The sequence below is a fragment of the Suncus etruscus genome, chromosome 6 (genome assembly GCF_024139225.1).
Source record: "Suncus etruscus isolate mSunEtr1 chromosome 6, mSunEtr1.pri.cur, whole genome shotgun sequence".
NCBI classification, from domain to species: domain Eukaryota; kingdom Metazoa; phylum Chordata; class Mammalia; order Eulipotyphla; family Soricidae; genus Suncus; species Suncus etruscus.
The window spans coordinates 70,977,973-70,990,609 of record NC_064853.1 but is presented as its reverse complement, the minus strand read 5'-3'; the positions used below and the strand labels follow the sequence as shown (position 1 = coordinate 70,990,609).

The window sequence follows — 12,637 nt, the reverse complement described above, 5'->3', positions numbered from 1 at the left end:
AAATGCTTCAGTTGTAAATAAAAAATGTAGATCAAAATGTTTTCAATCATGGGGGGGCTCTTATAACTGGGAGGTCTGGAGGTAGACAGAACTTTAGTTGGGGCATTGATTTCTTTTCTTTTTCTTTCTGTTTCACGTGGTGAACATCGTCTTGAAGTTGAATTTCATTAATCTGGCAAAACTGGTGTTGTAATCCAGGTTGATATTGTGTATTAACTTCAGTAGGGAGGAGGTTTAATTTCACAAGAAGCTGCCCTCTATATATCCCACACATAGTATTAACTGCATGCTATGTGTCAACCTACTTTTTCAGGAACTGGCGTAACAGAAGTGACCCAAGCAGATAAACTCCATCTCCCTCACAGGCCTACATTCAGTTGGAGGTGGAAAACATAAATAATGGGAAGAGATCAAATAATGTGTAAAGTGCTGTGGTATAATATAACCACTTGGGGACAGAGAAATGAATTCTGAGAAGGCTTTACGGGCATGGAGATGAAAGGAACTTTTATAGGCATGGGTCTTTAAGATTTACCTTTTCGGGCCCGGAGAGATAGCACAGCGGCTTTTGCCTTGCAAGCAGCCGATCCAGGACCAAAGGTGGTTGGTTCGAATCCCGGTGTCCCATATGGTCCCCCGTGCCTGCCAGGAGCTATTTCTGAGCAGACAGCCAGGAGTAACCCCTGAGCACTGCCGGGTGTGGCCCAAAAACCAAAAAAAAAAAAAAAAAGATTTACCTTTTCCATATTATAGTTTTCAAGCAAACCATGTTCTATTTTTTGCTTTTCTTTCATTGACATTTGTGATTGATTCTTTATTTTTTGTTGTTTTGTCTTTTAGGGGGCCACACCCAGTAATACTTAGGGGTTACTCCTGGCTATGCACTCATAAATCACTCCTGTCTTGGGAGACCATATGGGACATGGGAGATTGAACCTAAGTCTGTCCTGGGTCAGCTGCATGCAAGGCAAATGCCCTACTGCTGCGTTATTGCTCTGGCCCTGTGATTGATTCTTTTTTATCTTAGTTTGGTTACTTTAAATTTCATGGCCTCATGTTATAGACCCTCACCCAATCTTGTATGTTTTCCCTTCAGAAATTGTATTTGTTTGTCATAAGCCCTCTAGTCACTTCTGGAGAGCAGGGAAACAAATCAATCACCCAATTATTGTCACTGCTTACCTTTTTCTGTCAACGAGTATCATGTTAGGTTTCTTCTCTCATTTTTTTTTTCATTTATACCTGCTGTCCCTAGAGAATAAAACACTTTTAATACTTATGTTAATTTTCTATTTGAATGTTCTATAAACCAATTGATTTTTAAGTCTTTTCATTTTATATAATAATCTCTAAGATATTTCCAAAATTAATTGGAGGTTATAATATATAAAAACATTTTTCTTGTTTTCCTATTTAACTATTTCAAACACTTCCACTTTCTTTTTCTCTCTATTAATTAATCATGAGTGGGAGGATAAGTTTGGGTTAATTGGCTTGTTCTATCTTCCTGACCTTCTTAGCTTTACTTTTCTGAAATTCATTACTTTATAATTTGGAAGAATATATTTCAAAAGTATTCATAAAATCAATAGTTATTGTACTGGATATTTACTACTACTACTACTTCTTTTGGTTTGGGGGGCCACAAATGGCAATACTCAGGGTTTATTTATAGCAAGCTCGGGGTTCCATATGGGATGCTGGGGATCAAACCCAGGTGAGTCCAGTGCAAGGCAAACACTCTACCCACTGTGCTATCACGCTGGCCTTGGAAATTATTCTTATGACTAAATATTTACTGATAAATTAAATAATGCCACTAATAATAACAGCTCAGTAAATTAAAATGCCCTTTGATAATTGGCCTTTAAATGATTTTCCCTTAATATTTTTTGTTTTATATGCTTTTTGGTCGGTAACTCTTTCCTGATGGCTGTCATTTTTTTCTAATATGTCACTATTTTTTTTGTTGTTGTTGTTTTTTGGGCCACACCCAGCGGTGCTCAGGGGTTACTCCTGACTGTCTGCTCAGAAATAGCTCCTGGCAGGCATGGGGGACCATATGGGACACCGGGATTCGAACCAACCACCTTTGGTCCTGGATCGGCTGCTTGCAAGGCAAATGCCGCTGTGCTATCTCTCCAGGCCCAATATGTCACTATTTTACTTGTTTCAAACACATATCATTACTGAGAATTTCTTTTTTTTTTTTTTTTTGGGCCACACCCGTTTGATGCTCAGGGGTTACTTTTGGCTATGCGCTCAGAAATCGCCCCTGGCTTAGGGGGGGACCATGCCAGGGGATCGAACCATGGTCCGTTCCTTGGCTAGTGCTTGCAAGGCAGACACCTTACCTCTAGTGCCACCTCGCTGGCCCCTACTGAGAATTTCTTAAGGGAAATTAGTATTTTTTTATGCTCAAGAGCACGGATTTTTTTTTATTTGTGTAACAGTATCCTGTGTTTTTATTTGCTGATTTTAGCACTCCTATTCTAGTTCTTCTAGTATTACCATTATTGCTTGTTGGACACAGACTTTCCTCCTAAATCTCCTGTTAAGAGCATATGACAGGATAAATAAACTATAGTTTATATATGCAATGGAAATACTACTCAATTATAATAAAAGATGAAATAGTTTGCTGCTACATGGAATACCATGCTGATTGGAATTGTCAGAGGGAGTGGTTTGACAGATACATAATTTTCTCACTCATATCTGGGATAAAAGTAATGTAATAGGGGGGCCAGAGTGGTGGTGCAAGCGATAGGGCATTTGCCTTGCCCATGCTAGCCTAGGATGAACTGCGGTTCGGTCCCGGCATCTCATATGGTCCCCCAAGCCAGGAGCAATTTTTGAGCACATAGCTAGGAGTAATCTCTAAGCGTCACCAGGTGCAGCTCAAAAACCACACACACACACACACACACACACACACACACACACACACACTCCCCAAAATAATATAATACGAAAAAGTGCCCAAACGCAACAGAAATTCCCTCAAGTCAGGAACAATTTCTGAGCACACATAGCTAGGTGGAACCCCTGAGCATCACTGATGTGCCCCCCATCCAAAAAACCAAAAAAAAAAGAAAAAAAATACCATTTTAAACATCTCTTGTAGTTTGCCTATATTTCTAAAACCATAGCCTTATATCAATTTTGTGAATTTATTCTGTGAATTGAGTAAATGTGTGTAAATTCTGAGTGGTGTAGAAAATAATAAAATATTATGTTCTATTTTAAAAAAGCTGGTATTATTAGAAAGATTATCATAGGGGTGGGTTCCTGTGGAAATCACTATTTTGGGTATTTTTTTAAAATCCATTTCCTTGAAGATGCCCTGTACATTGCTCATGCCCCTTACAACTTTGTTTTGTTTTGTTTTTAAGTTTTTGGTTGTTTTTTTTTTTTTGTTTTTTTTTTTGTTTTTTTTTTTGGATTTTGGGCCATAGCCGGCGATGCTCAGGGGTTACTCCTGGCTGTCTGCTCAGAAATAGCTTCTGGCAGGCACAGGGGACCCTTTGGGACACCGGATTCGAACCAACCACCTTATGTCCTGGATCAGCTGCTTGCAAGGCAAACGCCACTGTACTATCTCTCCGGGCCCTACAACTTTGTTTTTAAGTTTTTTTTTTCCAAAGGAGTCTCTCCAGCTACAACACATAAATCAGTTGTTTCCATAATATTTGTTATATTTCTAATCTCACCTGCAGTACTCAAACTTAAAATGAGGGCAGGGGCTATAGTATAATGGCAGGGTATTTACATTGCCTGAAACTAACCTAGCTTCCATCCCTGACACCCCAGGTATTCTCTCAAGCCTACAATAGTGATCCCTGATTGCAGACCAGCCATAAGCTCTGAGCACCTCTTGGTGTGCACAAAAACCAAACCAAAACAATCATTAAAATTATGGGTAGATTGCTCAGGTGGTAAAGAGCACACTTTACTAAGGTGGAAGGATGGGGTCTATATCTGTCATCATATCGGCCTTCAGTCATTCTGGTGTGACCCTGTTGGTCCTTGAGCATCACGAGTACCAAACAGAATAGTAATGCTGGGCCCAAATACTGAACTGCCAAGCCCACACCATAAGAATACCCTCTGACCCTCAGCTCTATGAGGTGTCTGCTGTGAAAAATATAATCTTCAAATGATGAAATAATTATAGAAGTATTTTTTTTTCAGAATATGGCTTAGGAGTCAACGTTATGATGGCAAGACTATCATCAGTGCACCACCTTCACCATTGCTCACTTTCCACCACTGACTCTGCATTCAGGAATTCTGGCAGTGCTTTGGGACCATATGGGATGCTGTGTCTAATGTCAGCATGCAATCTCTACTGACTGTACCAGCCAACCCCACATTGATTTTATAAATCTTTATTCTCCATTCTTTTCTGTCTCATAAAGTCTCATTTGATTGATCTGCTGTGAATCTTAAGAGATTTTCTTTGCAAATTGTATTTTTCAGGATTTATCTATTCATGTTAATTTTTTAATTCTCATAGATAGAATGTTTCACATTATTTTTAAAAAAGCTACACCTATAAAAGGAGAAATTTATTATTTTTTTTAAATTTATCATTGATTTATAGTTTTGTGGAATTCCATTTACCTTCAGTCATCTATGTGATTAAGGGAGGTGTATGTAACCATGTCCAGAATAAGTTTTTTTAAAAATTATTTGTGGTAAATAAAGGAATGTCGTAGGTTGTTGTTGGAGGCCTGACCCTGATAGGCTGGGTTTGAGTTCTTAAGATATGGTTGAGTTAAGAAAAGAAAAATAATTGGTTAAGATATGGCTTAGGAGAGAAAGGAGAGGGAAACAAAAGATAAGAGAGAAGAAAAAAGAATAAGTAAATACAGTGCAATAGATTGAATTAATGAAGAAGAGTAAAGGACAGAGGGAAAAAAGTCGAGGGAAGAAGAGAGAAAAATGAAAGAATGAGAGAAAAATAAAAGGATGTAGTTATTTGCTGAAATGTATTCAATGAGTGGAACCTGTAGCATAGGTCTGTGGTGCGCCATTGACAGTTTCAGTAGTCTGAATGATCATATGCTTTGGGTCCTAACTAAAGGCATAAACCAAAGGAAGTGGGTTAATTAAAGTATTTTATCAAGACTTTGACATAATGGGCACTGTATATGGTATCCAGCATGATTGACTGCCAAGTTTTAAAATTAGGGTGTCTACCCTTTGTTTCCAAGGCTCCCTGTAGACAGAGAAGCTGAAGTGTTATTTTATACTTGGTAAAATTAAGGCATTAAAGCATATTGTTACCACTGCAGTGGGAGACCAGGCTTTCAATCATATTCTGCACCTGGTTCTGTGGAAAAATATATTAGGACATTATTATAGACCTTTGTGGTTAGAGGTTGATTGCATACCTGTTCACTCAAAACTGTTGAGTCCATCCTTGCTGGATTCTTTAGATTATAATGAGTATTTGAGTCTTTGTGTTGCTACCCTTCCACTTCATTTGGACACTTCATCTCATTATATGGTGGCACGTACAGTGTTTGGAGATTTTACCCTTTTGACCCTTGTATTTGTTCATGGATTACTATATGTAAATGTGGTATATGTTCTGAATACCTCAAAGAAGTGCTACTATTCTATATTTATCCTTCTTCTAGCTTACTTTGTTTAACATAATATTTTGGAGATCCATCCATGTTGTTGCAAAATCCAAGATTGTATCATTTCTAACTACTATGTAGTATTCCATTGTGTATAAATACCACATCTTCATGATCCATTCATTCATTGTTGGGCATTGAGGTTGGTTCCAGTTCTTGGCTATTGTGCTGAGTGCTGCGATAAATAGTGGAGTGCATATATACTTTGGGATGAATATTCTTCCATCTTGGGGGTAGATCAGGAGTGCGATTGCTGGATCATATGGCAGCTCAATTCTGAGTTTACTAGGCACCCTCCATACTGAGTAATCAGTATTTTAAAAAATATAAGGAGATACTTTATCTTCTCATTTTGTACTATATCTTCAAAATTCAGTGGGTCATTTGATACATAGACATGTCTTACGTTGGAATAGCTACATAGCACATTTTGTGACTCACAGGTCCAACAAGTGAAACTTTAGTAAACAAAAACTGTGAAATAATTTTTTTGGTAATAGAAATAATGAAGATGAAGGGCTTCTGTAAAGCAAATAGGGCTGTTGTTTCTCTTTCAAGTTTATTTCTAGGATTCAAATGTATTTCCAGGGCAAGTGAGTGTTGTAATGTGTGTTTTATTCTAATTCACAGTAAAACAGCCTCATACCCCACTGGAGTGGGTGTTATTCAGTGTGCACCACTGAGACCCAAGAAAACTCCTGTTTTACAGAATGAACCATGGTGTGGTCTGAGTTTAAGGCTTGCCAGAGACAAGAAGTTTCTGCTCCATAAAGGAAAGCATTGCCCATTTGAGAATTACAAAAAAATTAAGTGTTCATTCACTCTCTGGTTCCTCGCAATACCCTCAAAAATTCAACTGTAACTTTTTATGCATCTAAAGTGATATGATAGAGTACACAGAAGTCTGGTGTAAACTCTTTTACTCTCTGCATCCAAGCTCATATTTCAGCACCTTTCTGTGTACCTAATAGTGCTCTGGCTGTAGTAAGCAAAAAAAACTAAAATTTTTGTCCTTGAGAACACTTGTTTTAGTGGCAGGAGATAAGCAATGAACAGAAGACTTAGAAGGTAGGAAGCGCTATGGCAAAAAAAGAAAGGGAAAATTTGGAGTTTGTCCATATTTCAGATAAGAAAGGCAGGGTTTGAACAAATGTGTGCTAATAAACCGAGGGAATTTCTCATATATGTAGAAATGCAGAATTCTCAGTAGGAATTTCTGATAGAGGAATATACCTGAAATATGTGAGGGACACAAAGAGGTCAGATGGGGAGTTCTTGCTTTTTGTAGGCAAGAAAACCGTTCGAAGATGATGTGACAGAGGAAAGGACACAGGAAAGGACACTGTAATTCAGTTAGTTTTAGTCCATTTATAATTTTTAACCATTATCATCTTTGTCTGAATTCAAGCATTTTTACCACTCTGAACATTCACCTCTAATCCTGAAACACTAACTTAGGGCTGACTGTTCCCAGCCCCTGGGGTCTGCTCTTCTACCTTTTGGCTCTACAAATCTGCATATTTTGTATAAATGTAATAATACATTATTTGTCTTTTTATGTGATTTCTTGCCTTTTGTGTAATGTTTTCAAGATATGTCCATGTTGTGATACATATCTATTCTTCATTTCCTTTTTGACTGAATATAATTCTGTAATGTGAATTAGCTACATTTTGTTTATCTATTTATAATTTGATGGTATATTTGGTTATCTCCATCCTTTTGGCAGTTTTGAATAATACTGTTTGTCATTCATGTACATGGTCTTGACTGGATATATGCTCTTAATTCCTTTAGGTATTACTTGATACCATTGGGTTTCATATTTATAATTTTAATCCATTTGAACTAGATTTGAATATAAAGTGGCCATATTAAATCTAAGAGTTTAACTTTTAAAAATTCATGAATAGCACTAAGATAATATGTATATATACCAGCTAATTATAAACGTAAGTTGTTCCTTGGAAATGTGCCACTTTGACCATCATATTAAAGCTTAAAATGTAATGCTTTGAAAAGTGATGCATTAAAATTAATCACAGATATCTACTTTATTGTAAGTTAAGTAAGTTCAACTATTTTACTTTATTTATATCACTGGAATAGTTCTATCCTATTGAGTAATAATTCCTGAATGACTGGTAGGCATCTTATGCAAACCGGAAGCAGAAAAAGTTTGACCACTAGCAAAATGAAAATGTGAAGGCTGGTATGATAAATTACCTCCTTTTTACTACTCTAACCCAAGGCAACAAGCTAGCCTTCATGATCTTATAACCAGTGTATGGAATGCACTAAATACCTGGATAAGAAGTAGGCAAGAGACCCACACTGAATTACCAACATGCCATCCATGTGCCTACCTGATCCACCTGTATAGTGACTGAACCCTGGCTGTTCCCAGGCCAGCACCCAGTACTTCATTGACAATGGAATATGATTGTTGAATGTGTCTCACACACAAAGGATGCAGCACAGTTGTCACATCTACCAGAAGACAACAGCAGTTGTGAGGCAGGGCTGCAGAAGGCCTGTGTAACTCAAGGAGTTGGTGACAGGGAACCAGGCAGGAGATATAACTCATTATGGAATGCTTTGAGAAGGTGGATTCCATCAGAAAGCAAAGGCCCCAGGCCCCCTGTTATTTTATTCTATTTTACATGAAAGCACAAATCAAAGAAAAATTGTTAGGAAACTTAAGTCTCATGAAGCTAACCAGAGTTCATTATAATTTCTTGACATCTTAGCATAAATTTAATTTTATAGGAGAGGCCAAAAAGATAGTATAGACATGAGGGTACATGTTAGCATCTACCAACTCATGTTTGATTTCTGCCAGTATGTGGTCCCCAATATCTTTGAGTGCAGCTTTTGAGGCTCCTGAGCACAGCTAGGTATGTCTGGGTATTCCCCAGCACTGCAGGTCCTGAGCATCATCACATCCTTTTTCCTGTCATTGAACCAGCTTGACTGGCTGAGCATCACCCATGGGGCCCCTGACTTCCTTCGGACTGCTTGGATCACTCTCTCTAGCACCCCTGCAATAAACAAATTATTCTGAGGAATGATTTGCTTTTATGTACAAAACAAATGCAAAATAAAGCATGGTGCCAAACATTTTAAATTAAATGCATGTAAAGTGTGCCTTTGTGTTAGTTGATTAATGGCATTATCAGTTTTTCAACCTACCTTGTTCTTATGTGTCTTTATAATTATTAGAGAAACAAATGAGTTTTGTAATTAATGAAGCCTAATGGTTATGCAAATTACTGGGTATTACTTTATATGAGTTTTATATTATAATCCTTCAGTCTCTATTTGGAACTATATATTTTATTTAGTGTTTTAGCCTTAAAAATGTCTCTCTCCTACCCAGATCAATTAATATAAGATTTGCTACAAAACTTGATTGTCCTGGTGTTGAAAATCTTGTCAACACCCTCATGCTAAGTAAGCGCATACTGGAAGATGTTAGCTCCTACACTCAAGCTGGCAAAGATCCTGTAAGTATCACCTGGGCTTGTTCCAACCATGTGGGCTTGCTAGCTTCCCCTTACAATATGGGAGTAAGGTGACCCAGGAAAGTTCTCAGTAGAGATTGTGTCACAAGAAACCACTAAGATGGGTGTGGCAGATGTTAAAAGTAAGACAAGAAAAAATAGGAACATTGGATTTTAAGGAAATGAGGTGCTTCTCCTCAAAAGTGGTCCCAAAGATCAGATTATGATCAGACTATGCTGATCACAGGAGTGTAAACTTCGAGCGTGATCCAGATTAATTGAGTTAGATCCCAGCTTGGTCACATTTGCCCACAAACGTGAATAATCAGAGCCAAGAAATCTGTTGGCTCCTTGTGCCCATTCAGTAACACTAAATCAAGGTTGGGGTAATTTGGACCATTTTCCCCTTATTAGATTTTGAGTCTGTCCACACACATCTGTGGAACTGGCTGCATCCTCAGGGACCGATGGACTAAGAAAGATCTTATATTAAAAATGTTGGGTCCTCTTTCTAATAGTTACTTTTATTTTTGTCACGGCAAACAGCAAGTTATACTTGCATAGTTATACTAGCATAGTTTCTCATAGGCCCTGGCAATTAACCAGACCATAGAATAAAGCTAGCTTAGCTTACTTTTGTTTTATTTGAATTGTTTTGCATTTAGGGACCATACCTTGCTGGCTCACAGCTTATTCTTGGCTCTGGAATCACTCCTATTAGTGCTTAAGGGACTATAGGTGGTGCCTGGAATAGAACCAGAATCAGCCTAATGCAAGAACTGTACCTTTACCTCATACTGTCTCTTTGGCCTATACGTTGCTTTGATAGATTTTTTTTTATTGAAGTATACCCAGTAAACAATTTTACAGAGCTCACAATTTGAATAGACTATTTAAAAAAATAAACTTATCCCAGCCTAGCCCCAAAGTTTTCAGTTTCTCATTCACTTTCCCCCATGCTATCCATTTTCATATCTAAGGTTGTAGATGTTATGTCTACTTTTTTTTTAAAAAATTGTCATAATTTAAGTAATATGATCAGTAAAATATATGGAACATAGTAATTGTACCATATCAACATCAAGTGTCCACAACTCTCCATCATTGCCCTTTGTCACCTCTATTCTAGACATTATACTCCCTCATTTTTTTCCCAGTGTTTAGGAATTAGTTTTGTAGTCAAAGGCCAAGAGTTTGTCGTCATTTGATAATCTATAGTCTCCTGTTTTGTTCCTTTATATACCACAGATGAGTGATATTATCTTTTTTTTTTCCTTTTCTCTACTTATTTTGCTTACCATGATTATGCCTAATTTGAACTTTATAGGGAATTATACTTTATGAGATTCATTCATACTGTGACAAAAAGCATTTTTAATTAAATAATTTTTATTTTGACCAAAGTGGATTACAAGTCTTTCACAGTAATATTTTAGGTATATAGTGACATTGAATTGGGTATTTCTACCACCATTGTTGTCCTCCCTCCACCTCTATTCCCAGCATGCATCCCATGTCCCTCTCTTTGACCCCCAGGGGTGCTAGTATAAGTTGTCCCCTCTGTGTCTAGCTTGTTATATATTGGGTTTCAATTCTGTTGTCTTTGGCTTTGGATTTAGTGTTTAAGTGTGATCATTTTTATTTCTACTCAATGTTCATACACCTGTTTGGTCTTGGTACCCTCCATTATTTCCCCCTCAATTTGTGAGGCAGAACAATATAGTTCAAGTTATGTGGTTCTGTTTGGAGGGAAGAAAAAAAAGAAAGAGAAAAAAGGGGGCCAGTAAAAATCAAACAAGAAAGAATTGGAAGGAGTCCTTCTAGAGGCTATAAATATCAATTTAAGAGAAGAAAGGGAAAAAGGAAGAAAAACATAAAATCCATGCCAAAAATCAAACAAAAGAATCTGAAAAGTACCACAGCAATAAAGACAACTAAACAATAACCACGGTCCTGAAATAAAAACAAAAGAAAGCACACACAAAAAGAAAAAACAACAACAATAACAACAAAATTAATTTGTATTCAAAAAGCATTTTTTAACTTCATTCTACTATTGAAATCTTTTGGAAAGCTCCAAGTTACTTTTATTTAAAAATATTGTTTTTAAATTTTGGAGGGGTTGTTTTGGGCCATATCCAGTCATTGTTATTACTGGCTCTGCACTCAGGGTTCAACTCCTGGTGGGCTCAGGGGATCATATTTGGTACTAGGTATTAAACTCAAGGCAAGTGTCCTATCCCCTGTACTATCTCTCTAGCTCCAATTACAATTTTTTTTAACATTTTATTTTGAAGTCATCAGAGAGAGATACCATGCAGACATAGTGAGATGACTAATATTCATAAATGTATGGAATCAAAATAAAACTTCCCTCTAGCATATGTTTGCATTTATCTTGATCTCCTAATTATTATTTATCCTTTTCCTTCTGACCTATAGATACAGCACTCTTCACAAATGTAATCTTAAGAGCACTAGGGGTCTGTACTATGAGTGTTTTTAGAGGGTTTGTGCATTGAAGAGTATTTTATTTTGTGGGGTTTATTGTTTGTTTTTGTTTTGTTTTTGAGCTTCTTCCAGTGGTGCTCAGGAGTTACTCCTTGCTCTGAGCTCAGGAATCATGCCTAGTTGTACTCAGGTACCATATTGGAAGCCAGGGATTGAATTCAGGTCAGCCATATGCAAAGAAAGTACTCTACCCACTGTACTATCACTCTGGCCCCTAAAGAGTTTTCTAATTAGAAGAATTTGTGGGGCTGGAGAGGTGGTGCTAGAGGTAAGGTGTCTGCCTTCCAAGGGCTAGCCAAGGAAGGACTGCGGTTCAGTCTCCCGGTGTCCCATATGGTCCCCCCAAACCAGGGGCAATTTCTGAGCACTTAGCCAGGAGTAACCCCTGAGCACCAAATGGGTGTGGCCCCCAAAACAAAACAAAACAAAAGAATTTGTGTAGGAGATTATTTTTCCACACCCATTGACCTTCACACCAATGGTACAAAATTTAGGCTGAGAAAAATAAGTGAAAAATAAAATAAAGGGGCTGGAGCACAGTGGGCAGGACGTTTGCCTTTCACACAGCCAACCTTGCTTTGATCTCCAGCATCCCATAGAGTCTCCAGAGCCTGCCAGGAGTGATTTCTGTGTACAGAGCCAAGAGTAATCATTGAGTGCTGCTGAATGTGACTCAGAAAACAAATATAGAAAATAAAAAAATCTATAAAAGCTTTGGGAGTTTCAGAGTGAATCCGGGCAGGGTCACCAAACTTTTTGTGGCCAAGTTCTTCATCCCCACACACTTAGAGTAACAAAAGGAAAAGAAAATTCACATTGGGATGTCACTACATACTATAAATTACTGAAAAAGAATGACAAATCGAAATGCTTCAGAGGTTTCAGGGAAATCAGATCATTCTTACATTGCTGTGGGTATGTAAAGGCTCATTGTACTCTGGGGCTTTTATCCCAGAAAAATGAAGATTGTAC

At 37.5% G+C, this 12,637-nt stretch overlaps 1 protein-coding gene across 1 annotated transcript in view; it reads left to right on the top strand.

The window, feature by feature from the left end:
- CFAP61 (cilia and flagella associated protein 61) overlaps positions 1–12,637 on the top strand; it is a 391,053-nt gene that overhangs the window by 115,111 nt on the left and 263,305 nt on the right. Inside the window, exon 15 of the mRNA XM_049774327.1 lies at positions 9,031–9,157. Coding sequence (XP_049630284.1) covers positions 9,031–9,157 — 127 coding nt within the window. The remainder of the gene's footprint in view (positions 1–9,030; positions 9,158–12,637) is intronic.